Source organism: Hirundo rustica, chromosome 2, assembly GCF_015227805.2.
Source record: "Hirundo rustica isolate bHirRus1 chromosome 2, bHirRus1.pri.v3, whole genome shotgun sequence".
Taxonomy (NCBI): Eukaryota; Metazoa; Chordata; class Aves; order Passeriformes; family Hirundinidae; genus Hirundo; species Hirundo rustica.
This window is the reverse complement of record NC_053451.1, coordinates 92,998,136-93,010,898: the sequence shown is the minus strand read 5'-3', so window position 1 is coordinate 93,010,898 and position 12,763 is coordinate 92,998,136. Positions and strand designations below refer to the sequence as shown.

The 12,763-nt window shown below is 34.4% G+C and overlaps 1 protein-coding gene across 2 annotated transcripts in view; it reads left to right on the top strand.

The window, feature by feature from the left end:
• The window catches only part of ATP11A (ATPase phospholipid transporting 11A), a 116,891-nt gene that overhangs the window by 87,731 nt on the left and 16,397 nt on the right, over window positions 1-12,763 (top strand). For both annotated transcript variants that reach the window (XM_040054703.1, XM_040054704.1), the window contains exons 18-25: window positions 1,451-1,632; window positions 2,123-2,374; window positions 4,299-4,473; window positions 5,707-5,809; window positions 6,064-6,209; window positions 7,161-7,220; window positions 8,369-8,496; window positions 10,142-10,277. In XM_040054703.1, the coding sequence (XP_039910637.1) occupies window positions 1,451-1,632; window positions 2,123-2,374; window positions 4,299-4,473; window positions 5,707-5,809; window positions 6,064-6,209; window positions 7,161-7,220; window positions 8,369-8,496; window positions 10,142-10,277 (1,182 nt within the window). The remainder of the gene's footprint in view (window positions 1-1,450; window positions 1,633-2,122; window positions 2,375-4,298; window positions 4,474-5,706; window positions 5,810-6,063; window positions 6,210-7,160; window positions 7,221-8,368; window positions 8,497-10,141; window positions 10,278-12,763) is intronic.

The following is a 12,763-nucleotide window of genomic DNA, read 5'->3' as shown; positions in this document are numbered from 1 at the left end:
CCAGAGGTCATTAGTTCCTGTAACCGGTTAGCTCATTAGTATGGCATTTTCACAGTTGTGATTTGAATTAATTTTTGAATAGAAGAAAAGTGAAAAACTGTAAATCTCCCTAGAAACCATTGCTGGTTTCAGTCCCCAGCCTTAGCAGCTGTGATTTTCTGCCTTTGCTTTACAAGCTCTGGGTGAGATCAGTGATCTTCCATATCTTATATTTTTTGCTTGCTAAAATTTAGCTGTGAGCTGGCTGATCACCTTTAAAATGATTTCAGAACTTGGTTTTACCTAAAAGTAGTATTTGAATTTTGTTGTGTCCGAAAATATGCAGAATTCATTGCAATGCAGGACAATTGCCAGTCTTACATAACATGTGATTTGCTGGCATCCACTACTCAAACTGAAAACAAAGTAATATTACAGGTGTGTGGGAAAAGGACCACTGCAGTGTCTCCTGCTTTTGTTTTGAAGCAAAAAACTCTCAAAGTGCTTTACTAAGCTTCATTATATGGGACAGCTGTCTGATAACTACAAGTAAAAGAGGCTAATGGAATTGAAAAGTATTTACATATCATATCCAGTCCACGTCTGTCAAGAAAGAAATCCAGACCAGCAACTATTTTTTCATTGGACATAATTGGAAATAGGACTGGCTCGTACACACAAGCCTCTCAAAGAAAATACCAGGCACCTGCTTTTATCAATATCAAGAGACAGGGAGGTATTTTAATAATTCACATTCATTGTTTGGGAATAAGTAAGTATACAAAGACCTACTGGATGGATGGAAGCTGAAATGCCAGTTAAATGGTGTTAAGAGAGGCAATAGATAACTCAGCTGGCAAAACTTTACTGTGTTATTATAGCTTTTCCCCACCTTACACAATCTAGATCCCTTTCTTATTCATCACACAGTCCAAAAGTTTGATGCAGTTTGAAACACCCACAGCTAAATTCTGATTTTCACTTGACTGAAATGGTACAGTTGGATTTTCACTTTCAGTTCTCTTTGTGATGTTTTGTCCCTGTCTGTGGATCTGCTGCAACCGAGCATCAAAATCTGTACTCTTCTTGTGTATAAAGTACACTTACATAGTAGCTGCAGAGCTACTATTTATATTACTTTTATCTATTCTGACTCATCCTGCCTAATTATACACATAGGGAAGGAAACCTTTACCTTGACTTTGCCTGCTCTTGTAATCATATATCCAGTTGGATCACTGAGCTGTTTATCTTTTGGGAGATTGAGGTTGGTCCATCAGGTTGTGACTGCTTCCAGAACACAACAGAATTAAGCTGAACCATATCCTAGTCTATACTCTACTGTACCAGTCTATACTTAGTCACTTCATGATGTTCCTTTTTCAAATCCCCCAGCATAAACACCAGCAAGAAGTCTAAGCTTAAAGAGTTTTGTAAAACGTGTGTTGTTTCTTTTGATTGCGTTCTTCAGGAAGGACTGCGAACGTTGTGTGTCGCATATAAAAAGCTCACAGCAGAAGAATACAGCAAGGTACAGAAGCTGCTTCAGAGTGCAAAGTTGGCCCTTCAGGACCGGGACAAGAAATTGGCAGAAGTGTATGAGAAGATAGAAAGAGATTTTATATTACTTGGTGCTACAGCTGTTGAAGATCGGTTAGTTAGTACATTTCTTAGTTTCTTTTGTTCAGTGGTGGTGACAAAGTAATTGGAAACTCTTTTTGTGTATTAGAGATTTATTTGGGAAACCCCTTATTTGAATCAGTTCCACACCCTTAGCTTACTAAAGTTACACATGGTAACTTTATAACCTAGTAAGCAAGTAATAATAGTTAAGTGTACAAAAATCAGTGTATTCGAGCTATTGACATGCGTGTATTAATTTACTGATCAAGTTATAGACAAAAGTTTTGGAGAAAAGGACTACAAAATGGGTATTGAGGAAATGAAGGAAGAATCTTTAGCTCTTAAAAAGGTGCAAAAACATATACTAGTCCCCTAAACATTTTTGGAGTCATACTTTGGGGGAAATTCTTAGATCTGTTAACTTACGTTGAAATTTTTTATTTGTTTATGAAAATCTTTCAATAGAGACCTTTCTCATTTCCAAGCAATCTGTCAATTTTGTTGTCAATTGACTTTACAGACTACAAGAAAAAGCTGCTGACACTATTGAAGCACTCCAGAAAGCAGGAATTAAAGTTTGGGTACTGACAGGAGACAAAATGGAGACTGCTGCAGCTACTTGCTACGCTTGCAAGCTCTTCCGAAGAAATACACAAATACTTGAGCTAACCACAAAGAAAATTGAGGAGCAGAGTTTACATGATGTGCTTTTTGACCTAAATAAAACTGTCATAAGGCAAAATGGCAGCTTAACCAGGGATACCTTCTCAGGGTAAGGAAAAAGTCGGATTTTCAGGCCAGAAATAAGCTTCTGGGCATTTTGCAAACAACGAAATTATGACCAAGTACCTTAAGAACAACAGTATGTTTCAGTTTCTCTTGCTAATGTGTGAGTTACGGTGTGGTGATTAAGTATAAGCTTGTTTGGATAAATTTAGGTTTTCAGTCATGTTCTTTATCTCATTTCTGGTACTACTTTGTCTATTAAAAGAAAAATCATGGCTGATACTGTAATAATTTTTCCACCATAAAACTGTTAGCAATAAGTTAACAAGCATTTGTGATACTATTTTAGGAGAGATTTTCTATAACTCTTAGCCTTAGAGCTTAAATCTCTGGACCCGATAATTTTTCTTAGCCCTCCTTACACTTTATATCCCGTTAGTCTAATCATGAACATTTGTATATTCAGTTAAATAAATAATTTTTCTCCATGTCATCTGTACCATTTTAAGTACCACAGGCTTTACAAAGTGTGATTTAGCATGTTTGTTTGACTTCTTGTGCAATGCCAATTTCCTCCATGTTAAAACTCTTTGGATTTTTTTTTTTTTTTTACCTTTATCTCCAGAGCTGGAGAATAGTACTAAGACAGTAATAGCAGGATTCTACCTGTATGTTCAAATTCAGGCTAAAAATATTTCACTATAATACACCAAACTTTCAGTACATTGCTTGAACTTCATAATGATACCTTTTCACTTGATATTATTGTACAGCAGTGACATTGCCCTATTTGTGCCAACAGTAGCAAAAGTGGTGAAAATATCTGGGAACTGTTATTAAATGTAGTTTACAGAAATTTATCTTACTTGCCAAAACCAGCTTGTGTTCTAGTCAAAAAGAGGGAGATGCCTAGAATACATAATAATAAATATGCTGTTTTACTTACAAACACTGGTCTTTCTGAAACCATGTTTGTTGAAACCCCATGCACAGAAGTGTATAACCTTGGAACAGTGAAAAGAGAATAAAAATAAACCTCAGTGTACGCTTATACAACATTCACGTTTACCTGGAGCCTGAGGCTGTTGTGTAATGCAGGCAGATGCAAGGGTGCTCTGAAATAACTTTTTTGGATGCCACAGAAAATGGTTCTTGCAGTCCAGACCATGTTATCTTTCCCCATTGTTCAGTGTATGATAAAGTAGTGAATAAACTACTTCCTGTGACCGTGGTTACACTTCTAGCAATGCTCAGATTACTACAGGCGTACTGCTAATAGATTTTTATGGATGAGACTATATTGTAATATTATAGGGAACATAAATAATTATTTTATTTTATTTTAGTATTATAAATAAAAGTAAACCTGTCTTTGACTTAGCCACTACTCTAAAGGCAAAATATCTATGCTCTAGATGTAGAGAGTGGCCATATCCATTTGGGCCAACAGGTTTCTTTTAGGCATTTCCTTCAAGGCGCATTTACTTTTGTAAATGTAGACCTTTGGAAAAGAAATTATTTCTTCATCACAGTACCAAAGGCCTTTCCTTATAACCTATTTTTCCTGTGTGTTATGGAATGTATGGAATGTACCACAAAATTAACTTTATTCCTGCAGCTTGGTTTACCTCACTGCAGTTCTTGGTTTACCTCACTTGCAGTTCTTTGGTTCCAAACCAAACTGAAAAGTCATTTATTATACACTCATACTCTCTGGTGAAGTCACTGAGGTATCAGATTTGTATTCATACTGGTGAAGCACTGAATATTTTCAGCATAATCCAGAATTTAAAAATGTTGTAAAATATCAGTCTTACACAAAGAATTTCCATTAGAAGTGTATTAACTTTGTGGTATTCTATGCTCATTATTTTTTCATTAATTAATTTTCGCATAATTCTTATTGCCAGATTTTAAATGTGTCTGAGAATTTTACAGTGACACTTAGTTTATATTTTATCCCCGAACAGACTTTCAACCGATACGCAAGATTATGGTTTAATTATTGATGGAGCAGCATTATCATTAATAATGAAACCAAGACATGATGGGAGCTCTGGTAACTACAGAGAGATCTTTCTTAATATTTGCAGGAACTGCAGTGCAGTGTTATGCTGTCGAATGGCACCGCTGCAAAAAGCACAGGTTTGTGTTTAATTCCATAACTGCTTGTTAGCTATGCACATATGTAAATATTGAAGGTTAATACTCTGTATGACTTACTATGGTAACTTAGGATGCTACCGCTCATTTTTGTATCTTCTAAAGTGAAAAGCCAAAACAAAAAAAAAGAGAGGGGAGAATTTCTGCTGGCAAGCAATTTAGATAATGGTATGCTAAAACAGCACCCATCTGTGCGCCTGAATTTGATTTAGGTACATACTGTTCAAATTTATGGTTGGTATATGCTAATATGAACATATTAAAAAAATTAACTAACTGCTCTCTTTTTAACCTAAGAAGCTTTGTGCTCTTTTGACACTACAAGAACCTGTGTTACTTATTATGGCAGAGTGGTATTTTTTCTCTGTTTTTAACATAAGTGGAAAGCCAAAAAGAATACAGGCAAAAAAATGTGTGCATTATCATGGTTAAGTGTACCTGACGCTTGCATTTGTTGTTTGTATCAAGTAAAAACACATCCTTCCCTTACTGAAACCTCTCAAGGTAGCTGAAGAACTTTTAAAGGAAAGAAGTACTGGAATACACATCTCTTTTTTCTTTCAGTTTGTCATGTCATTTTCTCAGTGTGCAGGTACAGCATACGTAACCCTTATTCACAGTAACAAATGTATTTAACCAGCACTATAACTGTCTGGAAGTTTGTACAGCTTTTTAGTTGCAGCTGACTCGGTACCAAATTTACAGAGGCGATAATTTGTAATGGAGAGATTTGAAGTCAAATTTTTGGATAGTTTATACATTGATAGTTTTTGTATGTATACAGAGTCAAATATATTTTCTTAAATGTAGGAAAAAAAGTTCAACACAGATGAGAAAGCACAAGTTTTTAGTCTTTCATTTCAGGACTTCTTTGAAATTGTCCACTCTGTCTCTGGAACACTCTTAATTCATTGATGCACTGACACAGCATTAAGCAATCTCAACAACATCTTCCATTATTTGGATCTTCCTTCCTCCTGTCCCATCTCTCTCAAAGTACTTTAGAAGTATATAAAAAATGTTTGGAACAAATACTTCATAATATGAAGAAACTTGTGATCTTCATGCATAATTGTTGCATTGAGTAATGTCGGTTTTGTGTTCCTTCAGAGAATTTCTTATAAAACTGCCTTGGTAATTTTTATTTTGTGTTACAGTTATGCAAAATAAGCAAACCATTACAGAGGAGGGTTTCTAACACTTTTTTTTTTCCAGATTGTAAAGTTGATTAAGTTATCAAAAGAACATCCTATCACATTAGCAATTGGTGATGGAGCAAATGATGTCAGTATGATTCTGGAAGCACATGTTGGTATAGGTAAGCCTGCTCCTTAGTATGTTATTTCAAGGGAAATGACAAAAACCATATATTTCTTAAAAACAGGCAGTCTCAATGAATCAGGTTATATGTGTTACAGACAACTTTTAGTGCATTTATCCTAGGAATTGTATGAGATACATTCGTTATCTCCCTTTAGATCAGTATCTTAGCATTATTACATAATTTTGCAATTCTCTTTTCAGTAGTTCTTTAGTTATTAAATAGCTTCACCTCCTTTTTGTTTTTTAAAGGAATCATTGGCAAAGAAGGTCGTCAAGCAGCAAGAAACAGTGACTATGCAATACCTAAATTTAAACATTTGAAAAAAATGTTGCTTGTTCATGGGCATTTTTATTATATTAGGATATCTGAACTTGTGCAATACTTCTTTTATAAGGTAGGAGAATCCTTATTCTAATTACAGAAACCTCAAAAACTTAAATGGTAATATCTAACTATATACAGTTTTTGCAGCTAATGGTACAAACCAGCAACAATTGTATAAAGAGATTTTCTTGAGTACCAGATGCAATGCTGAAATGAGATTATAGTTTTTATTCTGAACATGAAGAGAAGTAGATTTTATATAGATAAACTCTGTAATAGATGTTCCATTTAAAAGCAAAAATTTTTTTTATTTTTTCATATCCTACAAATTCCATCTCAGACTGGTCTGCTTATTTCCAGTACCTTCCACGCTGTCTCTATAGTGAACTTCTAATTCACACTGGAAATAGTATTTGAGAACTTAGACATTACTGCAAATGAAGTTGTGCTAAATGCATTAGGATAATGTAGGTGGGAAAAGTTCATAGTGAGTATCGTCCTATTTAGACAGTTTCGTTATTTCTAATTGTTGGCAATCCAAGTTCTTTCGGTAAGCAATGGAAGATTGTATAAAGGAACTGTCACAGGGTAATTCAGGGTTCTAGTGTTTGACTATAGGTATAATTGGGAGAGGATGACATTTGGGGTTACAGCTAGAAATATCTTACAGTTGCTTTGCTGGAAACCATGCTAACCAGAGTATCCCTGCTTGCTTATCAAGGTTTATCTCCTCCTCTGGATTGTCCCTTTTTTTGCTTTGCTTTAACTGAACTGTATTCCTGGATCCCAAATTTCACTGCCCTTGAATTTTCAAAATGTAGCCTAGTGTTTCAAAAATATATTAAGTGTTTTTGTCTAACAGTATTACTGCAGAATGTGACTGTTGGGGTTTAATATATGCAGTTTCTTCTACTGTTCCTGCAATACTCACTATTGTTAGTGTATATGATATAAATATCTATAGAATTGTAAATAAATTAGTGTCTGAATTTTGCTTGACAACAGTCACTTTGTTTTTCAGAATGTCTGCTTCATTTTTCCTCAGTTTTTGTATCAGTTCTTCTGTGGGTTTTCACAACAGGTTAGTTGATCTTTTCCCATCAATGTTATGTTACCTCTTTTGCTTTTTTGTAACAAAAGTATAGGATCTTCCTGAGAATTTAGTGTTAATTTACACAAAAAAGAACGTAATTTTTGATTCATGTGGTATTCAGTGGCAATTGCATTTAAGTTACAGAAGTCAGTTTTATGAATTATCATAAAAACAATGTTAAAGTCAAGGAATACAGAAATACAATTTTTGGAAATGGCAGTGCAAAGTGAAATGTCTGTGGGAAATGTACAGTCAGTTAGATTTAAGCCTACTGGATATGAATGGAGGAAATCCTGAAAGATGAGTAATTGAACCAGTTGTTCATTTTTAGAATCCAGAATGAAAATGAGAGAATGAACTAGTCTTCTCTAGCATGAACAGGTATGAATTACAAATTTCAGATGAAATTTCAGCATTAAGTTAGTTGAAAAGGAAATATAAAAACTGAAAAATAGAGAAAAAATTGAACTGTTGCTCACCACAAAAGTGCCATCATTCAGGAGGCGATCCAATATTTGCTTTCCTAAATTTTTGTCTTCTCCCTTGTTCTCATCTGTGTAGAAAGGATCTACCTCTTCTTTCTTCTAAATGAGGGAACAGAAACCAAAAGAATGAATGACTGAATTTAGACAAAAGGGTTTATGTTTTCAGTATTAAATTGAGTATTAGTTGGATTTAATTGGGGGAAAATAATACTATTGCTTTGATTTTGTTGAAAGAAAGCTCCAGGAGGAGTTAAAATGACAAAACTATTTTTTTCTGTTTTGGTTTCCCTTTCAAACGACCACTGAAAACTTTGTCAGAGCAGAATTTCTTCCTCTGCAGGAATGTGCTGTTCAGTTTGGGCACTTTGGAGTTGGTATTACAGCTGAAACTATAGGAGGAGCCAGTATATGGATCATATTGGTCCATGAAATGGATTTTTTAGCTGATCTTTTTCCTCCAGGTGAATGGGATGCAAATGGAGAATTGTGTCCTATATCATTTAGCAGCTGTTCAGGGGCATTTGCCTCCATTCTGAAGGAATATAACTTTGGTTTCCTGCAGAAGTTCACCCATTCATTTTACATCAAGTTGCATGCAGAGGATTTAATTTTAAATTAAAAGTAGTTGATTTAATTCTTTTCCATCTACAGACTTTATATGATACTGCGTATCTAACACTGTACAATATCAGCTTCACCTCCCTTCCTATCCTCTTGTACAGTCTAATGGAACAACATGTCAGTCCAGACACACTCAAGAGAGAGCCTTCCCTGTACAGGTAAAATTAAAACACCGTACCCCAAAATTTGATTGTTCAGCTGTGGGATCTGTGTCTGTTACAATGGAAATCCTCAGGACTTCTGTACCAAAAGGATATGGTAGAACATCAGATACACTGCAACAGAAGTGTGGAAGAGCACGTGCATGGCCTACAAAGTACAATAGATAAATGTGTATTTTTACATGCACATTTACAAACCACACCATGCATTTGCTACAAAGGGAGTGAGAGCCAAATAGAAATCACTGTTTAACAAAATCAAATTAGGAGATTTATTTTAGTACTCTTTATTTTCTCCAGTCATGGGGAAGAAACACGGGGAACAGAAGTATTTTTAAAAAAGAAAACATGCTGGGTTTTTCTATATACACATTTCATTCTGAAAGAAAAGATGATGAAAAGAGTGTTCGAGTGTATCTGAGGATGTATTCCGTGTCATGTCCAGCATTGTGTTCTGCATATTGTTGACTCACTTCTGGGCATTGGAATTGACTCATTTAGGTTCTTAGCCACTTGAAATACGGTTCTTGCCAATTAACTGCATTTGGCCATGTAAATTAGGAAGGGTGCCCAGTTTAGATCCTTGTAGCTACAAAGCCAGTGCATTTCAGGGAGGGGTAACAGTAGATAATCAAAGGAAAAGCATTCTTTGAAAGAAGAATTTACTGAGTTTCAACAGTAATGTTTTTATTTTCTCTTTGATGTTTTGAATGTTTTTAATTTAGAAATGGTAATTCAGAGGCCTTTTTTGGTTTATGAAAGCTAGCAGAGCTTGTTTGTCAGAAACTTGTGGGTTGTGATACCTAACAGCCTATTGCTAAGCTGTTTTGGGCAATAGTGGTTATTCTGGTTGGCCACATACGGGTTTGCACTCTATATTGTTAATCTCTGGGGAGAAAATACTTTATATGGCCATCAGACAGTCTTTAAAGTTCGTATGGTGGAAGTACTGGTTGGTAGTAAATGTGTTTGTAACTTGGGGTTTTCATTTAACTGTGTCCTGATTTACTCTGATGCGTTCTATGCTATTTGCTAAGTTGATACCTCTTCTGTGGAGAAGAACTGAAGTAGTAACATTTAAGATTTTTTGTTAGTAAGAAAATGCATACTAGTGAAGAGTTCTGTTGTTGATAAATCCCTGTATGTTTTTGTGGAAAAACATTCAAGAAACTCTATTTGACCTGAAGCTTCAAGTCAAGTGCAACCCCCTTGTTTCACATTCCAAAATAAAATTAATGTTTTATTTTGTTGCAGTATTCTGCATATAAGTATCCTAGGGGAAATAAAGCAAAGTCTCCAGAGACCTCTAGTGTTACCATTCAATATCTGCAGTGGATCATGACATGCACAGCAAGCACTGGAAAAGAGATACCTTCTGTAAAAAGATTGAAAAGTAAACGGATTCAGCACACGGAGTTTGCCATTGTTGAAATAAGCAGAATTACAGGGAGCAGTAAAAAGGGTTTAGTAAGAATTAAATAAAAATAAATGAAGAGGACATTTTGAGGAAGCAGTTAGATTTGAAGTGGTAGACAGTTGGTAATGTGGAAATGTGATAGTTTTCAAGAAACAATACGAATTATCTCATTTATCTGGAATTTTCAAACTTGTTGATAATGAACACATTTCTTGTTTCACACAGAGATGTTGCCAAGAACGCTTTGCTGCGCTGGCGTGCATTTATTTATTGGACATTCCTAGGAGTGTTTGATGCTGTGGTATTTTTCTTTGGTGCCTATTTATTGTTAGACAACACAGTTGTGACCAGCAATGGACAGGTTAGTGTTGGATTTCATCAGTCAGTGGTAATTTTTTTTAATGCCATTTGTGAAATGAACATAGTTTTAATTGTTTTCTTCAGTATTTCATGTAAGATTATAACTTCTTTATGAGTTACAGGGAGATAGACGATTTATCTGTTTAACAAAATCTGAACTATACAATGAAACATACTGTGTATTAGTAAGCAGAGATATAGGATTGGATACTAATTAGGAGGAATATATAACATAAATTCCACGTTACTTCTGAATTTATACAGTAACTTTTCAGTTTCATACTTAACATGCATCTGATGAATATCTGTTTAACATATCAAAAGACTCTCGGTAGAGTAGTTATGAATGATCATAAAAGGTCTTAAATATAACAAGCTTTTTAATAGTTTAATTATTTTTGACATATAGCAGCTTAAAATAATCCGTCTCTACTTGCTTTGCAGTCACATGAATGCAAATTTTATGAAGTTTTGCATTTTATTTATTTTATCCATTGATATTTTGGTCTATTTTATTTGTGTGCTTTTTTTCTTTTTGCTACTTGCTTCTCTTCCTATCCTCAGCTAATGACAACCAGCACTCACATGGTAAGACTATTGTGGATTTGTCATGATATCCATTTCATCTTTCACTGTTCTTAAATTAAACTGTTAAAGAGCAGTAAAATATCATTTAAACCAATAGTTAGAAATATTCTTTATAGCTACTCTATAAGTACTTAAAATAATAGGAACTTTATACAAAGTGTATTGAGATATATGAGGTGTGGTAAACAACCTTGAACTTCAAAAAAGCTTTTTGCTTCCTTGCATTTTGTTATTCTGTTGTGTGCTTTTATGTAACCTACATTTTGTTGCTGACTCTCTGCTATAAAAATTTTTTTAGAGTTTATGCTATAATGTGCTTTAATAGGTTTAGAAAATGTCCTCAAAGTGAGAGAGAAAATAAACTCTACACAGTTTTGTTGTCTGTATGCAACATGCACATTTGCAGTGTTCAGATATCATTAAAAACCATCTTTGTGACATTGTCAGGGAAATGAACTTCTAGTGTGATAGAGAACACTTGTTAAAAAGCATTTTATCTAAGGACAGAACGAACTTCCACTAGACAGAACTGTACATTGCTCTACAGCTTTTTTTGATACCATTATGCTCTCTGTTAGATGTCTAAAATTCTTCATCACCACATACTTAAGGTGCTGAAAATTAGACCTAACATACCTGTACCAATCTTATAAACAGTTTGTGTTGCAAGTATTCTGACTCGATTCCATTCTGAAATTCTAGTCACCTTCCGTTGCACAAATTCAATCTAATTCAAAGGCTCTAAAGCCAGATTGATGCCTAATTCTCAAATTTCAAATGTTGAAGTCTACAACTAGATATCCATATTAACACTTGAAGAGACATTCTGAGTCTTGAGTATCTGTGTTAGAAAATTTGTCTTTATTGAAGATGCATGCCTGTGTTTATGTTTAAAACTTGAGAGATATTAAGCTGCAATTTTAGATTAAAGGCTTGAAAATTTCAAGTGTTCAAGAATAGTCAGAAACACATAAGTGAGTTTATAAACACATGAATGCTAATAGGTGTTGATAGTTATTTCCCAGTTCTTAAATTATGCTTACATCTGGAAAAAGTCAGTGAAGAACTGAAAAGTTTGAAAGGTTTGCTACTGCAACAAAAATGTTATTATTGAACAGGGAAAAGGCAGAAGGCAGTAAAGAACATAAAAGAGCTGACAGTAACACTGATGCCATAAGTGATATGTAATGATACAAGTCAGGTTCCAGATTGTTAAAATAGGTACTAAAGCAAAAAAAAAATTTTTTTCCACCACAAATGAACTAATCACTATTATCACAAAACTAGTAAAAAAGTGAACCAAGTCAATATCTTTCCCATATGATGATGCCTGTCAGACTAAAATGAACATACCATTATGCTTGCCTCCAAATAGTTCCCCCCGAAATGTTTCTCAGTGTTTTGAAATTAGTTTGAAACTATTTGCTTCCTGTAGTGTGATATTACTAGAATAATGGAAAAGTGTTCTTCCAATCACTGAGATCTACTTCATAAATGCCTCCATTGGTCATTTTCTAGAAAGCAAAACTAAGATTTATCTCCTATCAATTGTTAGAAATTTGTGATACTGCTTTGAGTGTATGATGTTCCACTATGGATAGGACATCATGGTTGGTGTTGCAACAAACCAACTAGTTAGAAATCAATTACAGAAGAAAGGTAAGAGGAAAGAGAGGCATTGTAGAAGTTATTGCACATTGCAAATGTCATCTTAGTTTACCCATATAATAAAATGTATTTCCTGGGTGATTTTCTTTATTTTAACATTTGATACAGAGTACATTAAATGCAATTAAACTGGGTTGAGAGAGATCAAGTAAAAAGGAAAAACAGAATGGGAAATACAAAACAACGGGAAGGAAGATAGGTGAGCAGAATGCTGAATTGAAACATGGAAGA